The following is a 15,206-nucleotide window of genomic DNA, read 5'->3' as shown; positions in this document are numbered from 1 at the left end:
GGGTACAGGTTGTTTGGTACGTGTGTTCATGGTTCTAGGTATTTACTTGTGTTACTTAATAGAATCTCTAAGTTACGAGAGTGTACCCAAGTAAACTCTTAGGTAACCACCAAAACAACATGAATATAAAAACATACTTTTATCCAATTTATAGGTTTCAAATTTCACTTGCATAATCTATAGAACCTCTAAAGTGAATCACAAAAAAGCAATTAACCTAGATTTTTTCTGTATATATGAGGTGATAGTTTGGTTCGGTTTTTGGAATTTCGCACAAAGCTACACGAGGGCTATCTGTGCTAGCCGTCCCTAATTTTGCAGTGTAAGACTAGAGGGAAGGCAGCTAGTCATCACCACCCACCGCCAACTCTTGGGCTACTCTTTTACCAACGAATAGTGGGATTGGTCGTCACTTATAACGCCCCCACGGCTGGGAGGGCGAGCATATTTGGCGTGACGCGGGCGCGAACCCGCGACCCTCGGATTACGAGTCGCACGCCTTACGCGCTTGGCCATGCCAGGCCATATATGAGGTGATGGCTGGTGATTTTGATAAGGTACTGTGGTTCTATAGATTTTTATGTCTATCACTCTTCAACTTCACAAACCAAATTCCTGTCTGGAAAGAAAGAGACGACGATGTCATATTTGAATATAGCTGTGAAAAGAGAACATTCCGAATGGTTATTCACATGTCATATATAACAGTATTTGTATGTAAGGGACCGTTTCCAAAGATGAAAAAAAGGTGAGCCTTGAAAGCAGTCTTTGATTTACTAAATATAGCGATAGCTCAGCATATAGAAAATATTTTAAAAATTTATTCTATATTCTAGCTTGTCAATACTGGTAATTAGAGTTATTAATTTTTACAAAATTATAGATTTTGTACTTTGACGTCACGATCATCTAATTTGAAAAAGTGCTACATGCAGTATACCACGTGACACAAAAATCAATGTTTAGATGTGTTTAATACTCGCTTTTAAATTAAGTAATGCTTAAAATGAAAATTTGAATAGCTTGATACAAAACAAATATATAATTCATAAAATAGTAGGTCAATAAGATTTTCAATGCAAGTCAACAAACGCGATGACACAACTTTTGACCCGTGACTCGTCTGGCAAAGGTGAATAAGCATTTTCTTCTTTTTATGTGGAATTGACTTCATTTCATTATCGAAACGTTAGAAATGATTATAACATAAATATCAGGAGTAGGGCTGGTTTGGTGAAAATAGAACAAAATATTGAGTGAACATCAACTTTCGAGAGGGCACCACAAAATTATGTAGGAGATTTATTGAAGTTAAAAAAAATAGTTAAAAGAAAGTAAAAAAGATAGAAAGGGGTAAAATATTAAACGAACATCAATAAGAAAAAAAAAACATATAATTAAAAGAGCCAGATTAGAAAATTAAAAGAAGATTAGAAATAAATTTTGTGAAAATGAAAACATAAGAGATAAGAAACGGAAGTTTTAGAAAGAAGTTAAAAGAAATATATGGCTATAATAACTTGATTGAGCTCAAGATACACACAGCTACTGGAAATGTTTGAAATGGTTATTGCTAAATGCTAATTGTGAAAAAACATAGCTATTACTAAAGATGTTGTAAAAAATCAACAACTGTTATTAAGCCAAGAAAACAGAGACCAACTAGAATACTAAAGAGCTAACCACACATTAACAGAAATTAGATGGATTTATATTAGCACAAGTCAAACACATGAGTGGAAGTTGGTGACTTTATATTGTGCAACGTATAAAAACATCACAGTATGATAATGAAATTCACATGAAGGGAGACATCTGGTTGAAGTGGAATTTGGCAATATAAAAAATTCTGAAGTTTTGAACTTTTGTACAAAGCTACACAAAGACCATCTGCACTAACCCTCCCTAATTTTAACAGTGAAAGACAAGAGAGGAGGCAGTTAGTGATGACTACCAACTTCCAGATCTTAGACTAATCTTTAAAAAAAAAAATAGTGGGAGCAACTGTCACAACATAATGTCCCCAAAGCTGAAAGTGTAAACATGTTTGGTAGGATGGGTATTTGGGTTGTTTATAAGTATGCTCAACCACAACTGCAAATTCACCTACATAAACAGAACAATTACATATACTAGATTACAAACACAAGATTATTCAACAAAACTGGTTAAAAGTTCTGAAACCCTTCACTTTTTAATATGTAAGCACATCAGAAAACAATAATCATCATAAATAATTCTTAAACAACTTAAAACTCTTTACTTCAGGATTGTTTAAAGAAAACTTTTTATCACAGAATGTTAATATTTTATAAACTCCCAATCTTAACTAGTTTTGTTGTTAAGTGTAAAGCTATACAATGGGCTACGTATGTTGTGTCCACCTTGGATATTAAAATCTGGTTTTTAGCATTATAAACCTTCTCACTGAGCTGCTGGGTAGAACCTAAATATTAATTTATGTTCTTTTCAGCTAACTTTATTTGAAGATTAAATTTTTGTTCCATCAAATTATTAGTGAAAACTTGTACATCTAACTGTCCTAAATTATAATTCTTAATATAATGTATTCTACATAAATTGTTATTTGTGTATTTCATACAGTAGTTTTAATTTGTTTACATTACAACTTGCCAATAATGGGATTTGTAAATTCCAAATATCCAACTAAAGAAATGTGTGTTCTCACAGCATAATGTTTTTTTTTTATTGTTATTATCAGACTTTAATCCCATTAAATGAATCTATTAAACTTATATTACTTTGGCTTTTTTCCTACATGATTTTGTTACACATGCATTACACTTTAACAAGACTTAAGCATCATGCTTGATGTGTTTCAGCTACATTAGTTTGTTTAGAATTAAGCACAAAGCTACACAGTGAGCTATCTGTGCTCTGCCCACCACAGGTATCAAAACCCAGTTTTTAGTGGTATGAGACCTATAATCATCCACATAGTAATAACTAAAGTTTGAGGGTAGTGTCTGTTTTAGCACAAAAATTACACAATGGACTATTTGCTTGGACTGTGGAAACTAAACTCCAGATTTTAGTACTATACAAAGTTTAGAACAGAGTCAAGTTAACTAGGCTAATATATATGAATTGCTATTGATTTCATGAACTGAAAATGAAAGATTAAGGTTTTTCAGTTGCTAATACAAATGTTTTTTCATAATGTTTTGCATTATGCTTTCACACTATTTTAACTATTTATTCAATATTATATTATGTAAAACACACTTCCCAACAGATGGATTCATACAGTCATCTGTGAACTTTTTCAAACTAGCAAGAGCTAACCCCAGCCCTTTAATCATTAATATGCATTTACTATTAATCTGCTTCCAACACATGTAGATCTGGGAGGGGAGCTGGAAAAGACTCTTCCTGAGTTCAGACTTGCATCAAGGTAATGCAAAATTTTAATCCAAGACTTAGTCAAAGAAAACCATATTAACATTAGTCCAAGGTTTGGTCCAAGGTAACCTCAAAAATTTCAACCTTATGTGGGCAACTCAGTTTCTTGCATGTTACATATTACAGTTACTTTTAAAATTACATATTACTGACATGCGTCAATACAATTAGCACATTAATATAGTTTGTAATTCAGATTTTTATACTATATATTAATTTCTTATTTTTTAAAAAAACAAAAAACAATTCCCAACATTCACTTTTGTTTTGATACATGTGTGAGTGCTCCCAGTGTTCTTGCTTTAGTTGGTAGAAGTCTAGAATCCACTCACATGCACACTAGTTTATTTTATACATTGTTTATACAATTCCAAAGTCTAATGTTGCAGTGTGAACTTTATCATTTCTGTTCATTGAGATATAAAAGTTCTTAACCAATGAGAAGCCCAACTCACCTGCTCTTCACTTTCAAGAGTACACACAAAATCACATCATCTGATTTGGTGTACCTTTTTTATAACCAATAAAAAGAATGCATCTTACACTATAAGATTCTATTGGTTCTTTTGAAAATGGTGGCAGTACACATCATACTTGACAATAAAAGAAATTGGCACTCACTGCATTTAACAATCTTTATAACTTAGTTACATATAAATTAGGACATTTAAATTATAATTGTTTGGAGGCATTATATGTTAGCAATTTATATACTATTTATATTTTAAACTGTATATTAGAAAAGTAGATTAATGTTTCCATCAATATTCATAATGTGATAGATGCATCTTTAAGTAAGAGAAATAATGAAGATCATAAATAACAGGGAATAAAACTATAAAAGTAAAAATCTACACAAATAAATGTCAATATGTGTGTGTATATCTGTTCCTCAGACCCTTGCACAATTCTTGATCAATTAAAACCAAACTTGACACAGTGGTAGAGGATGACGAGGAGAATCGTATATGTGTGGGGAGTTGGGATTGTTGTTGTATCCTCTATCTAATTTCAGAACAACTACAAGATTGTATATCCCTCAACATTAGAATGAACTATGTATACACTACTGTTAAATTTCTTAAGGACAGTGTTTTTCTTTTCAGTATTGGTACCTTTACGTAGGTTTACTGCACTTTTAACATTTATTAAGTTAAGAAAAAAAGAAATAGAAGCACAATTTCCAATCCTTTGTTACAAACAAGTTATTTCCTTCCCATCCAATGGACAGGTACTCCCGGCTAGTAAGATATAAGCCAAAAAAAAAAAAAACAGAAGGAATTGCAAATCACACAAAATCTGGTTTAAAAAAAATACTAAAAAATAAATTCATTTTATTTCAGTTTCACTGTACACTGATGGTTCAGCCACATTTCATGTAAGGTGGAAAAGATAACAGACAAAATACAAACTTTTAAATTCAACACTTTTTTTTTACATTCATCTAAGAGGTCCTGAAGGTCATACAAGTTAAATATAAAAATTGTAAGAGGAAAATAACTTTTATTCTAAGCCTCAAGACCACCTTGCATTTAAACCAATCTCAAGTTAACTCCATAAATGCACGAACAATTTGTTGGTAAAAGTATTTTATAACAAATATAATTTTTGTGTACAACAGACTCAGCTTCACTTTAAAAAAAATATTCATATTTATAGTTAACATCGCTTGTATAGTTTCACAGGAACAGATGTTGTTCTTAACACCCTCACCATCTCAACAAAGTTAATCCAAGATGTAATTTAAAATAACACTAAAAACTTTAATCAAAAACATGGGCTGAGCTAACATCACAAAATTTGAACTAAGACTTGTTAAATATAACCCCCAGACCTTTAATTCAGTATCAGGTCCATAAGAAATGTATTCTAAAAATTGTTTAAAGGCAATAATGTATATTTAAAGCACCATATATTCAAGACCTTAAACATTTCTTTTGAGGAAACAATGCTAAATAAAAGACTCTAGCACACAGTTTATACTAAGACAACATGAATTATCAAAAATTAAAGTCAAGATTTGAATTAAAGAAACAGTTTCTACTGATAAACTTTAATCAAGGACTTATTCCAGGATAATACTGTCTTGTATAGATAAAACATAACCTGGCTGAAGTAAAAACTGTCATATATAGAAGAGAGACTCCCCCTCAAATGTCTTGGACACAATTGTTGTCTTTAGATATAACCTCAGAAAAGACATTAACAGTTTCTACAAACTAACTGAACCAGTGTTTCTTAACCACCTATCCCCAGACAAACATCTGTTCATTACAACCACTTTGACAATCCATGGTGTTTTACAAAAACAAACTACAACCACAGAAGAAAACAACTGATAATATTCATATGTATATAATAATGGCTTTTATTGGACTTGCATTTGAGTGATCTGTGACAGTTCAAGGAGGCAGTGTGTCAGTTCCTAGTATTAAAACAGTTACAAAACAATAGAGTAAACCAGAGATTATCTTTATAAAATTTTTATCATGAAAAACATTGAATTCAAATTTTTGGGTACAAACAATATAACTCTGCATCTAACTAGCTTTATTTTTTGATATACATTTAAACTCCATTGTGGGGTGCTAGTTCTTACATTTACCAAGAAAACTCAACAAAAATTATCTGTCAATTGAATTCATCACATCACTTAAAAAGTGAACAAACTGTACTTGCAGCATTCTCTATCTTCTGTGGAATGTGCTTTTGAAGACTGATGTTACCTTTAATGATTTGGTCACAGATAATGCAAACATTTATTTACAATGATAATTACCTGATCAGCATGTGTGTGTATACTAGGTGAGGCTAACTGTAATTATCCTGAAACAACACTGACTACTCATCTCCACTATAGAGAAACATATCCTTGGCTGAGTCTTCTGCATCAATAGAAAGTTTTACTTTAAGAAATGACTGTATGATGCTTTCAGTTGCTTGATTCATCATTTTGGTTTGATGATTCATTTTCAGAGGGCAAACTGCTGTCTGATAAAATTTCTTCAATGTCAATGGGTGGTGATTCTTCCATCTCTGTCTGATCTACAGTAACCTCACTACCAAGCTGGAAAAACTGGTTTTCCAAATCTACACAAACTGCAAGGTCTGGTTGCTCATTCTTTGTTACAGAAGCAACAGTTTTCACTGTGTTCTCAAAATCTAATAGATGTTTGCTATTTCTCTAGTGGAAAAAAAAACAAACATTGGAAGGAATATTTGAATATATATTTTTAATGAGTATGAAAATAGAGTTAGTAACCCTGTATGTACAAGTGGGGAATATAGTGCAATACCACCACTTTTTTTACAGAATTAAATTCAAAATTTAATTAAGCAACCTTATTATAAATGTATATTAATGAACTTTGGATAAAAATGTAGTTACTCAACGAAGTTCTAATACTATCTATGTTTCAATCTTTTAATGTCAAAATGAAATATTCAAATAAATTTTCAATCTTCACTTGCCTGTATCATGTGATATCTATTCTTTCTGAATAGCCCATTTTTAATTTTCTCTCCACCTCTGTGTGTGTCCAGAGTTTAACAAATATTGCACATTCATAGTACAGATATTACTCTGTCTTAATTTTACAGCCTCCTATCTTCTTGATTTATGGTGATATAAACCATAAAGTCAAACTCACTCACCATGTCACCTGTCACATTCTATCCTTCACAAAGTATTAATTATTCTCTCTGATAATTTTTCTTGGATGGATTATTTATAAACAGATAGAGAGGATTTCAAATTACTAATTTCTGTATAAGGGTAACTCATTTGGATGAAAGTACTAAATTTTTAGCCCACAAATCCATCATTGCTGTCACCAAATTCCAATAGATCACATAAATAAATTATTTTAAAGAACTTATAGATTAGTTAGAAAACCAGATCAATTATAATAGTTACAGGACATTGTGTGTGTTATTATTTTGTCATTTATATTCCTTATTTAAAACAATTAGTTTTACATAAATATTACCTTCATTACAAAAACTCAGGGCTATATTTCATAAAGTCCAAGAGGAAAACAAATGGAGGGATCAGACATAAGTACTAAATATCTTGTTATTTATTTATTATTATAAAAACAACCAAAATATAAGCATTAGAAACTAACTAGATTAATAAAGAGAACTTCAAAAGAAAAAATACTATTTCACTAACATACTTTAAAACTACTTCATCAATTTGACAATAACAACCATACTACTAGCTTACCACAAAATAGTTTTAAAACACTAACAAACAAAATACTGGCAACCCACAAAGCACTTTTAAGACATTTTATCAACTGAATACTAGCAACCATACTACATGCCAAAAACATCCTATTTTTAAAATATTTAATCAGATAAACACAAGCAGCTAAATTAGTTGTTTAGAATACAATACTTTTAAAACATTTTATTAACCAACTGTTTTAAGGAAGTCATTGCCACGAATGTAATAATTACATTAGAATTAAAACATTTTCTTGACAAATTTTCACTAAATTAATGAACTAAATCTTGATTTCATTCAATAAACACTTAGTAACAGCTTAAACTAAACTACTGCAAAGAACCCAAATCAACTAGTTTACCAAGCAATGAAAGGGAAAAAATAAAATAATTTCTAATTTTAGTAACTTTCTCTCTAAGTGCTTAAAATCCTCAGACAATTAGTACCTTTTTCCTAGATGACTGGCAGACAGTTGTAAAAGCTTCTTTTAATGGATCTTCATTTTCAAAATTATGTTGGTCCTATAATGAATACACAATGTAATTTATTTATTTTAATACCAAACAATATTAATTCTCAACTTAGGTAAAAAATTTCATTTAGTATTATCTAAAAAACTTGAATGTATAAAATGCAAAGATATTTTTGTTCTATTGTTACAGTATCTTGAATAGTTAACATTTTCCTTACCTGAAAATGCATTTCCACTAGATGACTCAAAAAGTCGGGCTATTCTATCTTTAGAAATTTGTATGGCACAAGCATTGTGAAATTCTCATCTACATTTCATAAACAAACACGTCAACTTGCACTACATTGTGATGACATACTATGCAAAAAAATCCTCTACAAACAGGAGTACAACATACCTCCGTACACAAAAGCTCTCTCCACATTTACACAGAAAACAATTTTCATTCTTTGACAAAGTAGTCAATAAAAGTGTACCAAGAAAGTAAGAAGGGTAGAAATGTGCACAGAAGTATCTATCAGAAATAAATTTTCAAGAAAAGAAAAATGTTAATTTCCGATATGACTTGCCTCTTTGCACAGGTTACCTAGAATATCATGTTGTGACTATGGAAGGACATACACAGAAAATATACCTAGATTAGCCTTAATAGTGATAAAAGGTGGGTTGTTTAGTGTTTTATGGCACAAAGCAACTCGGTTATCTACACCAAGCATCCAGTAAAAAGTTAAAATTTAAATAAATTTAGTAAAATTCATAAAAGGAAATAAATTAAGGTAAAACAAAACATAGTTTAAAAAAACATAAATAGCATAAAACCAATTTTTACATCTAGTCTACAGAGAAAAACTACAGTAATTCAAGTTGTAAAGGACTTTCTATAGCATAACTGTAATTATCATAACTTGCCAGGAAGACTAACAGGTAAGTACAAAAAACACCATCAGTCACCTGTAATTGGCCTTTCCAGTCCTGGTTCCGAGTTATTTGACATTACGGCCATTTTCTAATTTCAAATCAAACTAGCTGGACTTTGATTCTTAAAAGGGAATCACATTGAAAAAGGTCTAATGTATAGATCAAAAAACTTAAATAGCATTAAAAAGATTAATAGCTTTTAAAAAACTAAAAAACATTTCCTAGGTGGACAGTGTCACCATCACCAATAACACTGTTTAATTTTATGGACAAACCTTGAGAGAGAATTGTTTAAAATGATGCCGTCGTTGAGAGTCACAACAACGACAAGACAGTAAAATGTGGCTTATTGTGACCCGAGTGTTACACAAACGACACATTACTGCATCAGTCCCAGATAAAAGAAAACAATGAGCCAGAAAACTGTGACCAATAAGTAGTCTAGTTAGAACAACTTCCTCCTTCCGATCTTTACGGAAGGAAGATGGCCAAAATTCAATATAGGGTTTTATTTGGAAAAGCTTGTTTTCGTGTTGCTCACTCTAAATTGAGTGTCAACTGGCATTGAGACGAGCCTTGAATACAGGACCATAGTCCATGTATGGAACAGGCACAGCAGTGATAGTGCCAGAGCAGACAGATTTAGCTGCAGTGTCAGTGAGCTCATTCTCGTGAATATCAACAAGGCACGGTATCCAGAAAAACTGGAGAGAATTGGATGTTAAAGAGAAATGGGCCAGTCAGTTTTGAATATTGGCAAGAACAGGGTGTGAACTAATGTGAAGTGATTCCAGGGCCAGTAAAGAACTAAGCGAGTCAGTAAAAATAGTGCAGTTTGAGTAATGCTTAGCTTCTATGTGATTTAGAGCAAGAGAAATGGCATACAGTTCAGCAGTGAACACAGAAGCTGAAGAGGGAATTCTGCATGTAACCACTGAACCACAACAAACCAAGGAACAACCCACACAGTCACCTGATTTTGAACCATCTGTATAAATAGAAATGGAAGGATGGTTCAAAAGATGTTCAGCAAATAACAGACAGTATTTCCAATTGGGAGTGTCTGCTTTTCTCAGATGACTTAAAAATAGGTTACATTTGTGAACTGTAAGAAGCCATAGTGGGGTGGGCCGACCAGTGGATACTGCAATGTTATCCAAGCACAAACCCAATTCATTCAACTGCGCCTGGATACAAAGGCCAAAAGGAGTAATGGCAGATTATCTGTTCTGGAAAAGTATGGCCCACTGAGGAAGAAAAACACAACCTCAGGTAGGATGCTTGGGTAAGGAATGAATTTTTCGAAGCATATAGTAAAGACAGTTGCAAACGGCAGAGGTGCAAAGAAGGTTTGTGAGATTCAATGTATAAGCTCTGAACCGGGGAAGTGCAGAAAGCTCCAGTGTGGAGCCAAAGTCCTGGCAGAGCCATAGACCAGTGATCCATAGTCAAGTTTCAATCGAATAAGAGCATGATATATTTTTAGCATAGAACATTGATCCACTTCCCAAGTGGTGGAAGAGAAGACATGGAGGATGTTCAGTGCTCTTGTACATTTCACCTGTAGCTGCTTGATGTGTGGTATAAAGGTCAGCTTATGGTCAAACATAAGCCCCCAGAACTTTGTCTCAGGGACCACAGGCCGCACAACTTTACCAATATGGAGTTCAGGATCTGGGTGAACACCCTGTTGGCAGCAAAAATGCATCCAAACAGTTTTAGAGAGGGAGAAGTTAAAGCCGTTTGCTGTGGTCCACTTCAGTAAACGATTGAGGGCAGTCTGTAGCTACCACTCAATATACCTCATGTTTGATAACTGACATGAGATGTAAAACTTTTTTTTAATGAGGTTACATAAAGACAGCTCAGTTATCAGTACAGAAATATCATAAAAAAAGAAAGAAAGAAAGGAAATTAAGATACAGATATGGGAAATAATGAATAATAACTTTCCCCTACCATGGAAACCAATGTAAGTAAAGACTGACCAGAACAGAGAAGAATGAAAGAGTGGTAAGGAGAAAGTGAAGAAAACAAGAACATAGATATGTGTACAAGAACAAATAGAAAAAGAAGTTGTGACCAGAAAAAGCAGAAACCATAATTTCAGGTTTGATAAGGATCTGAGTAAAAGCATGGAAAACCAATATGATAATCCACTCAGACAAAAAGAATGAAGGTGGGCAGTGAATAATATAGTAGAAAGAGGCAATGAAGAAGGGAAACTGTAGCATCAGGAAAAGCAGAAGGTGAAGAAATGTGGCCCTAAAACTAGAGAAAGAAAACACTTATAGATTACTGAAGAACTATTCTGTGAAAAAGGGAAAATGAGTGTCAATATAACAAAATCAAATGGAAATAGTGACAAAGAGACTAAGATTATAAGTATATCCTGTACATAAGAATGTGGAGGTATAAAGGTGACAAAAGTAGAAAAAGGAGACAGCTGCATGATCAGGGCTGAGACTCCATTAGTGGAATAACAGAAATAAGGTGTCACCATAAAGGATACTTTATGGAGTGTACCAAAACTGAGCAAGAATCTGAGGGAAAAGAGGAAATGCCTAGTAATGAAGAATGGGACAAACCAGACTGAAGGAATAAATAACCAGGGATTACAAAGCAGACATAAGTGACAGAAGTTACCATTTTCCGAAATTGAAAATGTGTTTCCAATAATAATAATCTCCACTGACACTTACAGATATCACTTGACCACTAGGACTTCAACTTTGCCCATCTAAGTAATGGTTTATTTTTTCTCACTTCCTCCAGCCATTTAATCCCACTTAACTGTCTTTGGCAGTATCCGTTTCATGATACTCTTTACCTACAACAGTGCACCCTTTACCCTGGTACTGTTAGTAAGCACCTCTTTTTGATAGGTTTATCACTTTTTCAAGGCTGATACCATCCCAGTATCTAACACCAGCTCTTAGTGGGAAATAAAGGTAAATATTATTGGAAATACATTTTCAATTTAGCAAAATGTTAACTGCCAAAACCCATTGGCACTTATAGCTAGCATCCCACATTGAGAAGGTGGAGGGGCTGGTGAGAGCATTATCCATACAGAAAGTATCTGCATAAATTAAGTGGTACCTGAGAAGGGAACTACACTACATTCAGAACAGGTAAGCTCTTCACTCTGAATTTAGTTTCTATATCAAGTGTGAAACAGTACACGAGCCAAGGTTCCAGAACTCAGAATTAAAATTAAGGAGTCTTGGTCCCTATATCCCACGTTCATGACTGTGTCAAGTGAACCTCATCATGATATATGTAGCTATACATACTTTTGATTGGATCCCAAACTGTAGCCATACAGTGATGTGTTCTGAACCATAGGAACTGTGATGAGAAAGGAAGCAGCACCAATGAAACTTTCTCTTACACCTAAAGAAGCCTCAAAGGCAACACCCTTAGGCTCAGAATAATGGAATGCCTTATTAAAACAACAGAACAGAACTCAGTTGATTTGGAATTCTAAACATTTATACTTACTTCCTAACCAAAAGGGCAAGGAGCCTTCCACTTAGCCTTGGAACTATGAAGAAGACATGGAACATTGTGCTCAACCATGGTCCCAGGATAAGACCACTTCATGTTCAAAATTATAAGGAGATAGTGAAACTCCTTCCTTGAATAATATACTAAACCAATATTGATCAAAAGAAGGGCCATACACATTCCAACTGGATAGCTGAGTGTCAAATCTCAATTAGTCAGGAAACCAAAGAAATAGTAGAAGCTGACAATCTTACCAAAGTAAAATCAGCAAAGGACCCAATTCATCCTTATGTTGATGGGAGTAATGCTGATAGGCTTCCAACAAAATTTAGGGGAAGATAAATATTTCAGAACAATATTGAAGGTCACACAAATCTGAGAAAAACCAATCTGTTCAAAATGATCACAGGGTCCAGTTTGGAACTCCACACATTTAAAAAAGGATCAAGTCTTTAATAATCTAAATAAATGTCCTCCTGGTGGTGGTAAATCAAAGCATGCTGTTCAGGCAAATGTGGTAGACAATGCAAAGCTATCCCATCACGTAATTGAGCAGTATATCTCCTAGCATGAACAGTTATATCAAATGTCACCCTCAGATCTTTCAACTATCAAGAAAGAAAGAAGTAGATTCAAAGGAAACAAAAGAAAGCCCCAAAACCTAATAAGCCCAATAACTAACTGAAGAAATGGAGAAGGAGGTGAATGATCCATGTTAGCCTTATGAAAAATTAACCTGGTAAATGAAGGTGCAAAAAAAAGAATGTCCAAATTCCCTTCAGATTGTACCTAGATTATTGACAAAAGCAACCTCAGACCTTTCTAAAGAGACCTATAAACTGTATGTATCTCTCCTTCTCATAATGAAGTAGATCACAGACAGCCTCAAGTAAGTGTAATCCCCTTCCTGACCTTTGAGAAATGCTAAAACCTGGGGTGGAATATAATGAGGGCTGATAAGCGTTTGTGCTGGAAACAGTAACTTTTGAATTCATGCCTAACAATGGCACATTACAATTTTTTTCTTGAAATAATAATTATTAAATATAGGTTATACAGAAAGCCACTGAGTAACACAGTACTGTCACACTAAGCTTGACAAATTATAGTGGCTTTTTCTGGTATTGATATAGTAATGTATGTTTTTTTTATTATTTCAAAATAAATATATAACTTGACAAAAATTTACATATTTCACATCCTCCACTTGAAAATCCATAATGCTCAACCACCTATGGCATGCAGTAAATGAGTTTAAAATTAATAACTAGATGAAAATATTTTTTTACAATTCTTTATTTGTAAAAATTCCGTGTTTTAAGAAAAATAACAAATTTACAAATTATTTTAAATGGTAATAGTAAATGTATTAAAACTGAAATCTGATTGTATTTTACAAAGTACCAGGCCAGTAAAACACAGCAAAGACAGGTTACTTTGTAAATGCATGTGTCTGTATATATATTAAACAGTTTATATTTCTGAATTTTTATGGGGATTACAAAATCAGTAAAACAAACCAACCCATACAAAGATACAGTAGTGAAAATAGATATATTTTTTTCTATAAAATATCTAATAACTATCTGAAAGTCAAAGATTTTGCATGTGAAATTCAAATGTTCTGATGCATAAAATATATTTAATCTTAAAATCAACATTACTTTGTATGTTGAATAAGCAACATTCCGAAAAAAAAATCTATAAGACCTTTAACTAAAAAAATCTCAAGACTTAATTTAAAATCCTAATGTATTGTGTTCGAAAGCCTTGTAATGTTTAGTAATAACCCACAGTATTTTGTAAAGATACCAGTACATAATCAAAAATAATAGTATAATTACTTTTGCAGTTATGAGCTGTGTGGATTTCACCCAACCTGTTATTGAAGGATTACTACTGTCACTTAGCAACACAGCTAGTTTGCAAGTGGCTTATCTTGAACTGAAGAAGTTTTTACAACAGCTCCCTCTACAGACAAGTTCTTGGAATATATTCAAATTACTGGTGAAGATCCATGTGCAGCATGTTCTGAACATTTACATTATAAACAGATTTCTTCTATGCTAGCTCATAAAGTTGAGGTTTGTAATAACAAGCAAATCATGTGACAATATTAACAGTTTTTTTTTTAGATTTCTTTTGAAATAAAGAATAAAAACATAGATAATATGAAACTTTAATTATAACATAGTTATAATAATTGCATTAAAATACATTTATAATAATATGGTTTAATAAAATTTTGAATGTAAAGTATTAACAAGTGCAGAAAGGGATTCAAAAATGGTTCCAATTGTCATACAGTTAACAATGGATAAACAATATTGAAACATTCATCTCTTATGTTTACATGTTAAGAGGTAATGGATCTAAAATTACATGGTAAAGATGAACTAGATCAAAGCATCATTTACCTATGTACACACTAGAAAGTTAACACTCCTACAAAAAGTGGGGCCTAATAGGCCCCAGAGCAACTTGAAAGGTTATTAATATTAGGCTAATAAATTTGTATTTAAATGAAATTGCCATTTCATTTGATTCATTGATAACCTTTCAAGTTGCTCTGGGGCCTATTAGGCCCCACTTTTTCGTAGGAGTGTTAATAACTAAATGGTGCCAACTAAGTGATATAAAGAGTAAGGAGCT

General features: G+C 32.7%; 1 protein-coding gene across 1 annotated transcript in view; it reads right to left on the bottom strand.

Annotated features, from left to right (window-relative positions):
• Positions 1–4,723: 4,723 nt before the first annotated feature.
• The window catches only part of LOC143250580 (uncharacterized), a 92,450-nt gene continuing 81,967 nt past the window's right edge, over positions 4,724–15,206 (bottom strand). Inside the window, exons 14-15 of the mRNA XM_076501361.1 lie at positions 8,101–8,175; positions 4,724–6,607 (exon numbers count right to left, since the gene is read on the bottom strand). Of these exons, the coding sequence (XP_076357476.1) occupies positions 6,356–6,607; positions 8,101–8,175 (327 nt within the window). The 3' untranslated portion in view covers positions 4,724–6,355. The remainder of the gene's footprint in view (positions 6,608–8,100; positions 8,176–15,206) is intronic.

Source organism: Tachypleus tridentatus, chromosome 5 (assembly GCF_004210375.1).
Source record: "Tachypleus tridentatus isolate NWPU-2018 chromosome 5, ASM421037v1, whole genome shotgun sequence".
In the NCBI taxonomy this organism is placed as follows: domain Eukaryota; kingdom Metazoa; phylum Arthropoda; class Merostomata; order Xiphosura; family Limulidae; genus Tachypleus; species Tachypleus tridentatus.
Note: the sequence above shows the minus strand (reverse complement) of the source record. Positions and strands in the feature narration are given on the sequence as shown.